General features: G+C 35.9%; 1 protein-coding gene across 1 annotated transcript in view; it reads left to right on the top strand.

Annotated features, from left to right (window-relative positions):
* Positions 1-14,348, top strand: part of LOC106717088 (homeobox protein caupolican) — a 47,902-nt gene extending 33,554 nt beyond the window's left edge. The window contains exons 4-5 of the mRNA XM_014510799.2: positions 13,039-13,337; positions 13,414-14,348. Coding sequence (XP_014366285.2) covers positions 13,039-13,337; positions 13,414-13,928 — 814 coding nt within the window. The 3' untranslated portion in view covers positions 13,929-14,348. The remainder of the gene's footprint in view (positions 1-13,038; positions 13,338-13,413) is intronic.
* The last annotated feature ends 270 nt before the right edge of the window (positions 14,349-14,618 follow it).

The raw sequence follows: 14,618 nt of genomic DNA, 5'->3' as shown, positions 1-14,618 counted from the left end.
CTCCTTGACCCAACCTTAAACGGTCATTTGCTAAGTTATCAATGTGTCATAATTGAAATAAATTAATCAGAAGGTAAATTAAAAACAACGGTTGTCGTTGATCATCTCGGTGTTCCTGCCGCTCGTTTGCCCCATTCTCTTATAAAAAATAAATAAAAGTAGTACTATGGATCCTGAATCAATAATATAAGAAAACTCAAAAGAAACCTTGCTTTTCACTTGCGATTATTTACTTGTAACTTTTTCAGTAAGAGATAAAAACTTATAACCGAAACAAAAGCAAAAACGAACTGTCAAACCAACATGTCCTAAGGGAACGGTCACAGGAAGAAAGTTTTTAAAGTTAAACATTCAAATATTTTGTTCTCAAGGGAGCAATCGAACTTTACATCCTGAATACTCGAATCGGTTGTCATGTTTTGCGGTGGGTTTGCACTGTTGAGACATTTACATAAACATCTTCCTGTGTGAACTTTTCTCACACAGAGGGACGAGAGAGACAGATAACAAATGTGTATGTGCATGTTTTCGACAGTGTGAACTCATGAGTTTGTATGTATTTATTAGTGTATGATAATAAATTAATAACTATGACCTATGAATATAAAATCTTGATGTGGTGTTGAATTTCCGACACGCTGACGTATTTTTGATACCTTTGCCTGGAACATTCTTATACGTTCCTATCTCACGGTGTTACGTAGCATAAATACTCGTAGATTAGTTTGTATTCGTTGGAACTCGAACAAATTCTGCTTATTTAAATTAAAAATTATGAGGATTAGAAATATAACAAAAATGTATTTAATTCATGACAGCATAATATTACATTAACCACAATATGTTTAAAAATTTTTTACACACTCAAACAATAATCAATAAAATATAATAAAAAAATTATATTTCGTTTACACGATAAATTATATGTAACGAAAAACTATTTTTTTAAATATAGCCTAGGAGTCTGCCTTAATTACAGTTTGCTTAAGACAAAAAATGTATCAAATCGATGACTACCGAAAGGATATCATCAATATGTCACTTCAGCTTTTTAATAATTTAGATCACATACAATACTTCGGCACCGACATTATTCAAAATGCAGACATCGACTGCTATTAAAAAAGAATATTCACAGATAGAATACCAGAGTACATTGCAACTGTTGGTTCCTAATAATGTAATAACGCGTCGAAAAATGGAGTCCCCAGAGAGATGGTCGCGCCACGAGCCATAGCGGGCGGGTTCCGTTAGCCGCAGTGGACAGCCGCCGCGTCGCCGGCTCGTGACTTGTGTCCCAACCATCGCCGACACTTCCGCTCTCCGCCGACATAATTACAAACGGAAAATTCAACTACACCATACATAACGTCCAAAACGAAATTCGAAGAAACCGAGACCACGAAACGAGTCACCTCGTGATACCCTAATGTGCACCAAAATGCGTCGGATTAAGAGCGAAAGTCGATCATTTTTGTTACCTTAGAGACTCTGTAGTATCTCTTCGTAAGAGACAAAATCGGTAAGGATGCGACTCACGTAGCAATCTATTTGGCCCCCACCCGTTTCGATATTGTGCACACAAAGTAACGATTACTCATGCCTGCCGAAGTTTATTTACGACAGGAAGAAATTGCAATTGTATCCTCTTAATGGTTATAACTTCCCAATAAGATGGCGCCCGTCGGTATTTGTTTGACCAAATAGTTAATTATCCAATCGTTTCTCATTTATGGCAATGTTAAAAAGATGCATTTTGTTTTATTGCCAATTCGCACTATTATGTGAAATGATTCGCTAAAATGATGACAACAATCAGACATTTAAATAATACCACAAAAGATAAACAATACTTACGTTAATTTCAATTATTTTTATGGCTTAAATTTTACCTATTTATGAATATACTTTTAGGCATCAAGTTACATACAAATAATATATCTGAAGCTTACCAAATAGTAAGTAGGTCTTAAAGGTTAAACGTTTTTAGGTTAACACTTAAGACAACGTTACTTAGTTCTTATTACTTTTATTCTATAAATGCTTAAGCTTGCTCAAACTGTAATAAGTATAGGAAAACTTTTTATGACATAACTATATTTGTTACATTTTATTGAACAACCTTATTCACACCAGTATATGTACTCAACGATATAAAAAGAAGCGCTTTCGTCACAAGTTGAAATCTAAGATTGAATAACAAGTTGTTACAAAAATATTAATATAAGTTTAGGTTACAAGACCTTAGCTTCTTAATAGAAAAGAGGATAAACGTTACTTGAAAAAGATATACTCTCGTTGTTACTATTTATACAACTCGAGTCAAGTCTGTATCTATAAATGTATAAGATATCCGTAAACAGTTGTATGTTACGTGAGTTTCGTGGAAAATGCCTGTAGTAAGACTGGCCGATAGGACTGTTCAGTGATGCGTCATCTGGAATATGATGGAACGTGGTAGCACAATAAGGGCCTGCCAGCACGTACCCCGCGTGCTCTGTGTGGCCGTGCCGGTCCGGACATGATGTCACTCGTCACACTCGCGCAGTCGGCTTGTACTGACACCCTGCCCACTCCGCCTATACCCACAGCACACAGTTAATCGAGGATACGTGTACAGACAACGATTTACAGCACAAAGTGCCAGTCCTCCCGTGTATTACCAATCTATGAAACAATAAAGAGTACGCGCGCTCGCATATAAATGAGCGGTGTCGTATTCAGGCAACGCCGCGTGTGCCATTAGTAAGCCACTCTTGGTTCGGAGTAATTGACCGACGGGCTAATTTCATTCTAGGCGCATTGGTCGCTTCCTCTTTCCTTTTTCCTATCGGTCAGCGACTACCACGAGGCAAGGTGCACTCGCCACGAGTCATGTTCAACTTTACACTTAATATAAGAGTTTTAATTTTTGATAGTACTGCCTGGCCACTAATTGATTTGTAACTATCATCATTATCTCCCAGGCCTTACCCACTCACGTAGAGTCGGTGCACGAGATTTGATAAACATTTGATTTGAGGCTATCCTCAAATTCATTTATTAATATTGCAGAAAATATTAATGACAGGAAAATCCACAAATCATAAGCAGTCTGCTTTAAATATTCATTTTTGAATTAGAATGAAAAGCAACAAGAAATGTATGTGACAAGGAAACATTCAATTTTGATATTAAATAACATTAATTATACAAATTTATAAGTGAATTAAATCGTTATAAGGTTACATAATTCTGACTTAACACATGCCATTGCTGTTCTATTCGTATAACTTATCAAACTTTAAGTGCTTTAGCTTTTTGAAATACTTTTAAGCGCACGTTAAAAAGATAAAACAGCCATAAGGTGGCAGGTGTTGAATTATCAAATTAGGCCTAATTAATACTGCGATAATATTTTATTGGGATTATTCTATGTAAAACTTTATTATTCATTAATGTTCCATTAGAAACCTTATAACAATTAGATTAAAGTTTAAATTCCTTACTTTGCGATTTCGTAGAATAATACAAAGCTTGAACATTATAAGTATATCTAAGCGTATTGAATATTAATGTTACATTCATTGTCACTATACGCACGTTAGTAACGATGTCGCTTTCTGTCTGTGTCACTGTGCAAAGGTTTTATTATGTAACTATTTATCACCAGCAACTCTGTCCGCGCGGGATTTGAAAAAAGTCTATATGTTCTTCTAGACTATGTACTACATCTATGTCAAATTGCAGCGAGATCTATGTAGTTCTATAGATACCTTCTAACAAACATCCATCCATCCAACAAAAACATTCGCATTTATAATATTAGTAAGATTGTTCTAAAACTAACATTTTAATTGAGTAAAATATTATTATTAAGGATGTGTTTACATTGTTAGACAATCTTACTAATATTATAAATGCGAAGGTTTAGATGTATGGATGAATGGATGTTTGTTACAAGGTATCTCCGAAGCGGCTCTACGGATTTCAATGAAATTTGGCACATATGTAGTCTAAAAGAAGATAAGTCGCGGATGATATTGATTTCTAATATTAAAAATACTTTAAAACAATGATCAAAATTACTGCTATTCCGGGGAAATCTACAGAAATGGACCAGCGTAATTTTACGTTTTCTTGGGTTCGAAGGACTTAACAGCAATGAGAAGATTCCAATAATTATGAGGATATCTTGTTGTTGTAAATTAATTCAAAGGAAACAATTATCAATACAACTTGTACTTAATCATTGAAACAAATGGCTGGTTCGATATTATATCTGCAAGTTACATACTTAATTTACATAAACATGCAATATTTGTTTGTTTTTTTTTTTTCAACTCAAACTACTGAATTAGAATAATTAGGGACTTTTGTCATCTCAGAAGTACCAGTAACCGATTAGCAACCGAATCCGGGTGTCAACTTGCATTACACCATTCTACAAATAAAATGTTATCTCTTTGCTATAATATCTTTTACTTTACCAAAAAGTCATTGGATAAGAAGTAAAAGAAATATTTATATTTACTTAAGACATTTAAATAAGAGAGATTCGATAACTTATACGACGGTATTCATAAATTGTTCATTTTTGAATGGCAAATTTAACAGTTACCAGCTAATATTGCCTGTCGTCGTCTAAATCCTGTCTAAATGGAATTGGTAACCTATCTACGTCGCGCGGATATAATATACAGATTAATTGGTTTAAGAGGATTCTATGAGGAAGATGATTTTTAATTTCAATTGACTAGGCTTCGAATTTATATAGCAACACATCATTTAAGTCTATGGATATTGGATTAGAAGAGAACATAAAATAATTACGTTTGTTGTTTTGTTTTTCATCGAGTCAATAAAATTCTACCCGAACTACTGCAGCTCCTGGTTAACAGTATTTGATGGTTTAAGATGAACCCAAGTATAATAACTAATATAGGAACTGCTAAAACACTCACGTGCGTATGTCCGGTATATTAGTTAATGATAATGTCTCACGAAACTTTGAATAATTTAATACCATGTATAATAGCTCAAAAATCTCCTTTTAATAAATTGCAAGTGCAGAAATTTATCTTAATTTATCTGCAACCCATAATCTGTATAAAGTAAATTATTTGGATCATATAGACTTGGAATACCATCATTCAGTACCTACATTATTCAATTATACCTACTATTTAACGATCATGAAAGTGTAATAAGTAAAATAATATTAATTTATATCGTTTGTCCCAATTATTGATGTTACGTCACTTGCGTATTAATTAACTTGGGTGCTGTGAACTGACACGAACTAATTTTCTCTACGCATCTAACTATATAATAGCATATGTTAAAATATCAAACGCTTGCACAATCTGAACCCAGTTATAACAGTTGCGAAACAATGCTTCACAACCGCATAAAATTCAATGTTCATATTGATATCAATAATATGTAGGCAATAAATCGAGACTTGACCCTTGAGATAACCGGTGATGACACTTAGTTTTCACTAGTTTATACGCTCTACATAAGACTTCTTGTGAGGTCCGGGACTACGTATCGTCGCTTGGTCGGCGCCAACGCACCCGACGCAGCGACAAATGAGTAACTTGTTACGCTTTAACTGTTGACTGATGAATGATAAACCAAACATCCGATGAAAAGCGTTACATCTATTAAGAGGACTTATATGAGATGTTACTCTTTTCTTCGGAAATTTAATAGCATTTGTCGAAATCTTTCCTGTGAGAGTTAAACCTCGATCAGGCTACGGAGGCTCGTTAACAAATTCGAGCACTTGGGAGACGTCGGTTGTGCTACAAGATGGTACATAGCTAGATATCAGCTATAAAAATATTAAAAGAACATCAACTTAATTGCGTCTGTTTAACTTCCTTATATAGATTAATAAAAATACAACTTATTCATTTCATAAGACGAATTATGTTAGCATTAATAAAAAAATATATTAACCTGCCACATTGGGATATAGTTATAAAGTCAACAGCCAGACAGAGGAGTAAACGAGTAGATGTTACACAATTCCGACCCGCCCAGAAAAGTAACGCAACTCAAATTACCTGGGTATCTGTTACGTCTGGTGGAGATTCGTTGATAAACATACGTGAGAAGTACGTGAGTAACAATCGCGAAGAAAGAATGTGATGTAATTCGTTGAAGTGATGGTTTGTCGGGTATTACATATTGATCGTGTCATGTCGCGGAGTATCGCAAGTCGTAGAGTCGTTTTCATTGGTGCAATGTGTTCCTTGAGATTTTTCTGTGCTATTTATTTTTGTTTACAATATTTGTGCGTAGCAGAATTCATACACAATAATAATCAAAATATACAAATAATATGAACTCCTAGATCGATGTAAATGATATTTAAATACAGTATTATATAAATCTAATATTAACTTGTTATAATATTTTATATGCTATCGTATTGTAATGTCAATAAGAAAAACAAAGTCGTATTAATTCAAAACCAATTTCATTCAGAAATTAATTTATTCTTATATTACAATAAAAGTATCTTGAACTATATAGTCTTGTTAAAGAAATGTAATAAAATGTTCAACTCGTTTACATCAATAACAATTTATATCTAACAAAATATAAACCTGTTGTGACGGCCAGTAATGAAATACTCTTATCTAAAAAGTTTTATTATAACTACGCCAAACATAATGTAAATGCATTTATCAAAGAAGTGTTAAATGTAGGAACAGTAAAATTAAAAATAAAATGTTAAAACACACGTAAATTAATACCATTATCGCGTAATAATTATTAAATCCTGATTGATTGAAATTATCATCGGTTTAGATAATTCTGGCTTGCTGTATGTACAGCAACAGCATTCTTGATCTATGAATATTTCCCATAGATTTTTTTATGGAATAATTCATAACGTAAAACAAATGAACCGTAAAACGTAAAAATGTTCCTTTTTGAGAATTAAAGTTTTATCCTATTGGTTTTTATGTTGTACTTTTTATACGTATTTTTACTTAGTGTTTTTGTTCATCATAAGCCACTATTCAGTAAGTCAATCATAAAATAAGTATAAAGGTGTTTCTTAGATTTAAAGACAAGAGACTTCATATTGATTTTTAAATGAATACAAAGTTGATAGGAATTTATCAACATTTAAAAATGTAGTTTCATAAAAAAATTCCAATAAAAATTTTGTTAATTGGAAAGTTTCAACTGTCGTGGACAAAGTCAATCAGTTTTCATGAACAAATACAAAACATTTCTGATAATACATATAATACATACTTGCTCTGTTTAAACGCATTCGTAAATACTGTCAGGTAACAAATCAAAGACGTTGTTATGTTTAAATTAATGTAAATTCTTGTACGCACACATACAAATATACCACCCAACGTTATCGGAGACGTCAAGTAAGAGGTCAGGCAGCAAGTGAAACAGAAAAATAATTTGCCACAGATAAATTGAACAATAATAATTGATGTCATATTCCAAGTACATAAGTATAGTGCGACAAATTTATCTGGCCGAATTAGAGAGGCGCTGCTATAGCGGTGAATTTTCACAAAATATTTAAGAGATGGAAATTGACATATAGGACCAGAAAATTACATTACTACAAGGAGCTCGTGGAACTTTTGGAACGAAGTTCCTTATGGCGCGTTGTGAAAGGGGGCTACACGGAAAAAATTCTTACGAAAAGTTGTCACGACACTTTTTACTATAGTAACCACGACGTGACAATATATAACGAAAATTCATTGGAACTTCGTTCCATCCGGGTGTCTCTTGACACCTCTCAAGTATTTTGAAATTGAAATGGCCTAATAAGTTATTGTAATTTAGGTTCACTTATGCCTACCGGGTGAGATAATTTAGTCAGACTGTAGACAGAGACGTAATTAAAGTTTGAAATAACAATGTTATTAACAGTGAAGTTGACCCCTGGTCCTCTGTAAACTGTAAACTGGACGACTCGAAGCGATATATCGTGATTTTTTTAAAATACAATGTGACGACATTCCTACAAATAAAGGCTCGTAGTAGGTTACCGCTGTAGTGGATTCTAAAGTTAGAAGTAATGTTCCACAATCTATTTCCATATATTGAACTATTTGTGCATATCCTGTCCTTGCAACTACAAACGAAACTTTCCCCGAAACAAAACCTACTGGAATAATTATTGATTGTCCTACATTCTTGTCTAAAATTTTCTCTATATATATAGTTGAGACTAATATAAAATTAAACAAAATGTATTTGGAAATTGTCTCTCTTTGAGTGACGATTGTTTAAGTGACGAAAGTGCACTTACTTTTCCTTTTTAACTACATCATGATTAAATCTGCAAATGTTTAAATGAACATATAATGTATTTGTCATGTCGTGGAAATTTTGGTAGCAGGTGTCACTAGTAAATGATGTGTTTAATATGATACAGAAAAAGTTTTATTAAACCACCCCTTGAACAAAAACAAAGATGGCGTTGACAGGGCAGCGGTGGTGAGTTTACGCTTCGTTTGTCACGTGACATGCGCCGCCCAGGGCCGTAGATAACACGCCCTTTATACCTCGTTACCTAACGATACCGACTTTTATGTACTATGCATCGTCGAAAATATCTCGCTCTCTCAATTATAACAGAGGTCGCGTCGGATCGTTTACGTTTTAGGCTATTACGTAGGCTTCCCTCGGCGCAGTTGTCTCTGTTAGGGGTTTTTATGCATGGGCCCGGGCAATTAGTCGTTGGATAGCATGTACGAGCGGGTATCGTATAGCGGGCTAACGCGGACGCGTGCGGTCGCCTGTAATAGCGCGTTGGCGGCTCGTAATGTGTTTTTGGCGTGCCGCGCCCCCGGCCACCGTATCTACCCACCAATATTCACCAAATGTATACTACCTTTTAAAACTTCGCCCATACCCGAGATTGGACTTTGCGTGCCCCCATTTCTATATTACGACCACGAATAATTAGCTTAATCTGATACCATTTTTAACGAACACGGTAATTTATTTGTAGCATGAAAGGCGATGTTTGTATGCCATTCAAGACCCTTTATATGTGTTAAGCTTTTCAATGTTTCATTATGTTAACGAACTACATATTTCTATACAACGAAAAATTTCACTTAATAACTAAATAGTTTGAATGTGGTATGAAATATTTGCTAAGCAACTGTTAGTGAACGAATTATAGTTCCTTCACGCTATAACCTAATACCTCCGATGTAAAATTTACCATTTGAATACATTCCACTGTTTAGCTCGTAAGAAAGGGGATACTTACATTATAGAACACAATCCTCGAATAATTTTTACACAAAACTGTCACCAAAGATTAAGTGTCGTTTTCTATTTCATAGGTTCATCTCTTTAATAAAACTGATGAAGTGTGAAGAAAAGTTGTTCACCTATTACCTCACACAGTGTCGCCGTCTATTCTTGTATGGGTGCCGTCGATGTCATTGGTGATTTCAAAATGTTAGGGTAACCTGATACGTGAATGGCTGTTTAGCTGCGTCTTGTCTACGCTGTGTCAACGATCGGCACTTGTACTAAAAGGGATACAGTTTCACGGACGTGTTCATTTCTGTTCCCTTTATGCTAAATTATGAACATTGTATCTGAACACTGCTTTACTACGTACGCAATGTGTTCATTTAACATCTAGTGTGACAATCTTTAAAATCCAATATTAGTATTAAACTTTACTAAATAACAATCACAGTTGCACAAATTTCATATATATATTAAGTTAAATTCACAAAATTATAACAATTTTTTCATTACAACAATTATGAAACTATCAATTGTACTCGTATATTGACGATGTTCTTCGTTATTTGAAAAATAAAATACTAATATTATAAATGCGAATGTTTGGTTGTATGGATGTTTGTTACAAGGTATCTTCAGAACGGCTGAACGGATCTCGATGAAATTTGGCTTATACATAGAACGTAGTCTGGCAGAAGTTATTATTAAGCTTTTTTAATTCCAAGCGGACGGGGTCGCGGGCGACAGCTAGTATTTCAATAAAACACAGCTAACGTGACGTTCTAACCTTCCCACTGCCGACACGTGGCCGTATTACTTACACAGAGGAGGTCTAAGCCCATCATCGTGTAATGCATATAGGGTGTTTAATTATATTGTTTCGCAAACGTTACTTGCATGAACGCTGCCCCTTTATTAATAGACGCTCTTGGGATTCTGCTTATCTCCATGTAGCAGGTTGGTTAATCTTTCAGAATAATTTCCATATTACATAATTATTTTAATAACTATTAGTAATTAACTAGTTATATTAAAAAAAGAATTTATCAGATAAAAGGAAAATGAGACAGCGAATCTTCAACAACATGAACAGTAGAAATACCAATGTAATACTAACTTTCCTTTGCTGTTACTAAATCTCACAGTAGGGTTTTCGTGTGAATAAACCTAAATTGTTTATACTTAGATGTAATATTATGTTACGTTTAATCGGTGATCGGTAACTGTTGCACGATCTTTTTTTTAAAGTACCAGCAAAAGCGAGTCACTTTTTGCAGTATCATCGAAAACAAAAAACGTGCGATATTATAAAAAATAAAACGAGACTCGTTGGGGGTTTTTGATTTATTTTTCAGGCCGGCGCACGGATCGTCCCGCTCGTTCTGGGATATTAACAACAAACGCCCTGACCGTTGCGGCTCATTCTTTTGCCTTTATTTCATTATTATGACTCTCGATTCATGCCCGCTAACTCTGATCGTTTTTATAACACCTACCTATGCTTTTAACGGTATGCTATGTAACACGCCCAGTGTTCATTGATTTTAAATGTCGTTATAAGATTTAAAAACATCAACACTGGCCTTCAAATCTTATCGCTATTAGTTAGCATCACCGCCACCATCACCTCATCATTATCGAGACATACTGTTAATACATCATTTTGTTTTGTTTTAAAAAGGGTCTAAATTTAAATCATACAACTGTTAGGTACTTCTTCTGTCATTTTTATATTGTCTCTTTTAACAAAAACAACTATTATTTTACGTATAAAATTGCATTGTATGTAATAAAATACCCTATATACTAGGTACATGTATTTTTGTTTCGAAAAATAAGATTCAATTGAATTAATCCTTTAACTTCAGATTTAAAATTAACCGAAACACGTACGCACATATTATATAACGTATCATATAACAAGAACAAAAGACAAAGTTAAAGCGAAAAACGAAAAACTGTGTTGCAATTCTTTTGAACCACTACAAGGACCTGTCGAAATGATTATTCGAAACATCCCGGCCCAATTAAGCGGAACAGCATAGTTAACTTTAATAAAAACTGTGCGGTACGAGCAATATTTCTGTGTTTATCTCATTTTTATGAGTTTAAGCAGGAAGCATGAGGTGGCGGGCGAGATAGGGATTTAATTGAAGGCGAGGCGGGGAGGCGTCGGTAAGGGGTGGGTAGCCGCAGCCTCCGGGGGCGCGCGCCCCGGCTTGCAAAATAATAAAAAAATGCGCTTCGCGCAGCCATCCCCGCTAGCTCGGATGCCGTGAAAGTGGCACGCCGTGGATAAATGAAGCTTTTTTTGTTTGCGGAATACGCCTAAGCCCGACGTCGCTCTACTTTCGTATTGTCACTTGAATTCTATGGATGTTAGTTCATTCACAACGCTCACTCGCCTGAGAACGTCATTAAATTTATGTCGCATTTAAACGTTTCATGCACAAGTCGTCATATACAGCCAACATATTGAAATACTTTTCTTTAATTAATACCGGACGATATCGCAAACAAATGTTATACGAAATGATTAGGCGTATTCACTTACAAACGTGCTCGGAATAAAATAAATTTCATTTCATATTTATTTACGAGAATATCATTCAATTGAGGGCGAGAAGAATTAAGTCAACAATGGACTTAACAATAGAGATCGAGTTCATTCTATGTAGGAGTCAGTGTAAAATGTGACCTTGTTGTCTTGTGTCTAAGATACAATATTGGATAACTCGATGCGATGTAAGGGGAGCGAGCCGTCACTTCTGCGATTTAAGTGACAGTTTTATTAATTTCCTATACTACTCATCCCCATTTTCCACCCTCGCAGTTAGTAACAGTTTTGCGCTGGCGGCATATGTTGTCGGCAGTGTTCGCAGTGCTGCTTGTTACTGAGAACTTTTTAAAATTTGAAACGACAATACAGTTGCGCAAATTTTATTAACTTCTCTCAATAATATCTCTTTATTTTTATTTTACTACAATTATAATTTATAGATTTATTAAATAAAACTTCTAACACAAATAGCGATACTATGTAACATCTATGGATATAGTTTGATAATATTATAAGTAAAGCACACTTCAGAACTGATTAAGATTACATGTTAAAAAGATATTTTCTAACTAATGATGGTCTGAATATATACTGCAACGAAACAAACGCTGGGTAGCAAAGGTGTTTGTTTATCTGTTAAATTGAAAAGCGAAGTAATAATTACAATAATACAAACGCCCTAACGCGTATCTGGCTTAATAGAATTGCGATACGGGGGCTGCATCGTAATAAAGATAGGACAATTGGAATAACGGTGCGTGGTCCGCCAACAAATGCGTATAGCTGTGTCTGAGATAAGCTACAGCTTAACGCCGGCGCAGCAACGGATGGTTTATCTCGATTTCAATTATTATGCTACCGTTTTCATTGGCCCAGCGATCACACGAGCGGGGGGCGGAAAGCCGGGGAAAGGGGCGGCCGCGATTACGTTTATCTGAAATCTCGCCCAAATCACACTTTACTTCACGCTTTGTTGTGTCCATCTCCAAATGCTAAAGGATAACAACAGTATAACTTTACTTGCGTCATTGTGCCGACAATTTTACTTTTCGTAAATGTATTCGTCATCATAAATTTTCAATTCGAAGTTACGCACATTTTAATCGTGTAATAAAACAAATCCATGCATATTACAATACGATTCATGTTGTTTTCATTATCAATGAACTCTTAACAAAGTAGGTGAAACGAATTTGATTGTTTCTAATCATTTATTTCTTTACCAGGTACGGAATGGATCTAAATGGTGCGAGAAGAAAAAATGCAACGCGTGAAACAACAAGTACGTTGAAAGCCTGGTTGAATGAGCACAAGAAGAATCCATACCCGACCAAGGGCGAGAAAATAATGCTGGCGATCATAACAAAGATGACGCTCACACAAGTGTCCACGTGGTTTGCGAACGCACGTCGTCGCCTCAAGAAAGAAAACAAAATGACCTGGGAGCCCAGGAACAGGGTCGATGATGATGACAACAACAACGACGATGATGACCACAAGAGCAACGACGGAAAAGATGCACTCGGTGCGTATTATAACTAACGTAATGAATAGTGTAAATTCTTTAGATTCGTACTTACTTATCTTTAATTTTGTTTTAGATGGTAAAGACTCCGGCACCGGTTCGAGCGAAGATGGTGAAAGGCCGCAACAGAGGTTGGATTTGTTAGGACAGCGAACAGAATCAGAATGGTCAGAGTCACGTGCTGATAGTGGGCCTGAGTCACCGGAGCCCTACGAGAGGCCCATACATCCGGCTTACCAACATCTACCTTCGCGTGCTCCACCCGGAAGCACTTCAGCTTCAGCTAAGCCGAGAATTTGGTCGCTCGCTGATATGGCGAGTAAGGATGGGGAGACTCCAGCGCCGCCGCCCTCGGCCTCGGTGTTCTATCAATCAGCAGCCGCGGCAGCCGCCGCTCGCCTCGCCCATCCTTACGGTAGGCCCGAACTGTACCGAGGCCTGTATCCTCCTGCACATCCCACGGACGTGGCGCTGCTGGAGTACTCGCGCTCGTTGGCGATGGCAGCTCCGGCACCCGCGCCGCCCGCCCCCTCCCCGTCCTCCTCGTCCACATCGTCTCTGGCCGAGCCGCCGCCCCCGTCCCGCGCCTGACCGCCAGCCCCTCGCCCGCCCCTGGCGCATCGACAATAACTGCGAGGGTCTTCTCCTCTGTAAATAATGATTATATAAATATGTATACATACGTATATATACGTGATAATAATTAATTTATGCACCGGTAGAGAAGCTTAGATTTGTGATAGTGGACACAAGCGTGAGGTTGACAACTCGCAACCGACGTCGGCGCCGCGCTGCGCCGACCGACCGACAATATTAGGTGCTAATACAAGTTGGACCTTGCGACATGTTGCTCTAGTTATTATTGGAGGTGGTTAAACGAAAGTGAAAAATAGGTATTAATATGTGTTATGTTTCTTATAGGCGAACGGTCACGTTCTAGACTATTAATTTGGTAATCATGTAGAGTGTAAATTATTTTCGAAATGTTCTCCTTTATATTTAGTGCCTAATTACGTCCAATTTTTTTTCTATTATTCTATAAAAATATATAACCTTCGAATTTTAATATTTATTGATACGAGGTCAGTAATAATAACAATTAATTATTTTATGTTTAAATATAATATAACATATCTACCGCTGCTCACCAGATTTTATCTTAAAGTTGAGTGATATCTGTTTGATTCATTTCTAGTCAAAAGACTATGATTGTCTAATTTAATCATTACCTATAATGAAAAGTATCATTTTATATAATTTAGCAATAAATTTTGTATGTAC

The sequence above is a fragment of the Papilio machaon genome, chromosome Z (genome assembly GCF_912999745.1).
Source record: "Papilio machaon chromosome Z, ilPapMach1.1, whole genome shotgun sequence".
Lineage (NCBI taxonomy): Eukaryota > Metazoa > Arthropoda > Insecta > Lepidoptera > Papilionidae > Papilio > Papilio machaon.
This window is presented reverse-complemented; position numbering and strand designations above follow the sequence as displayed.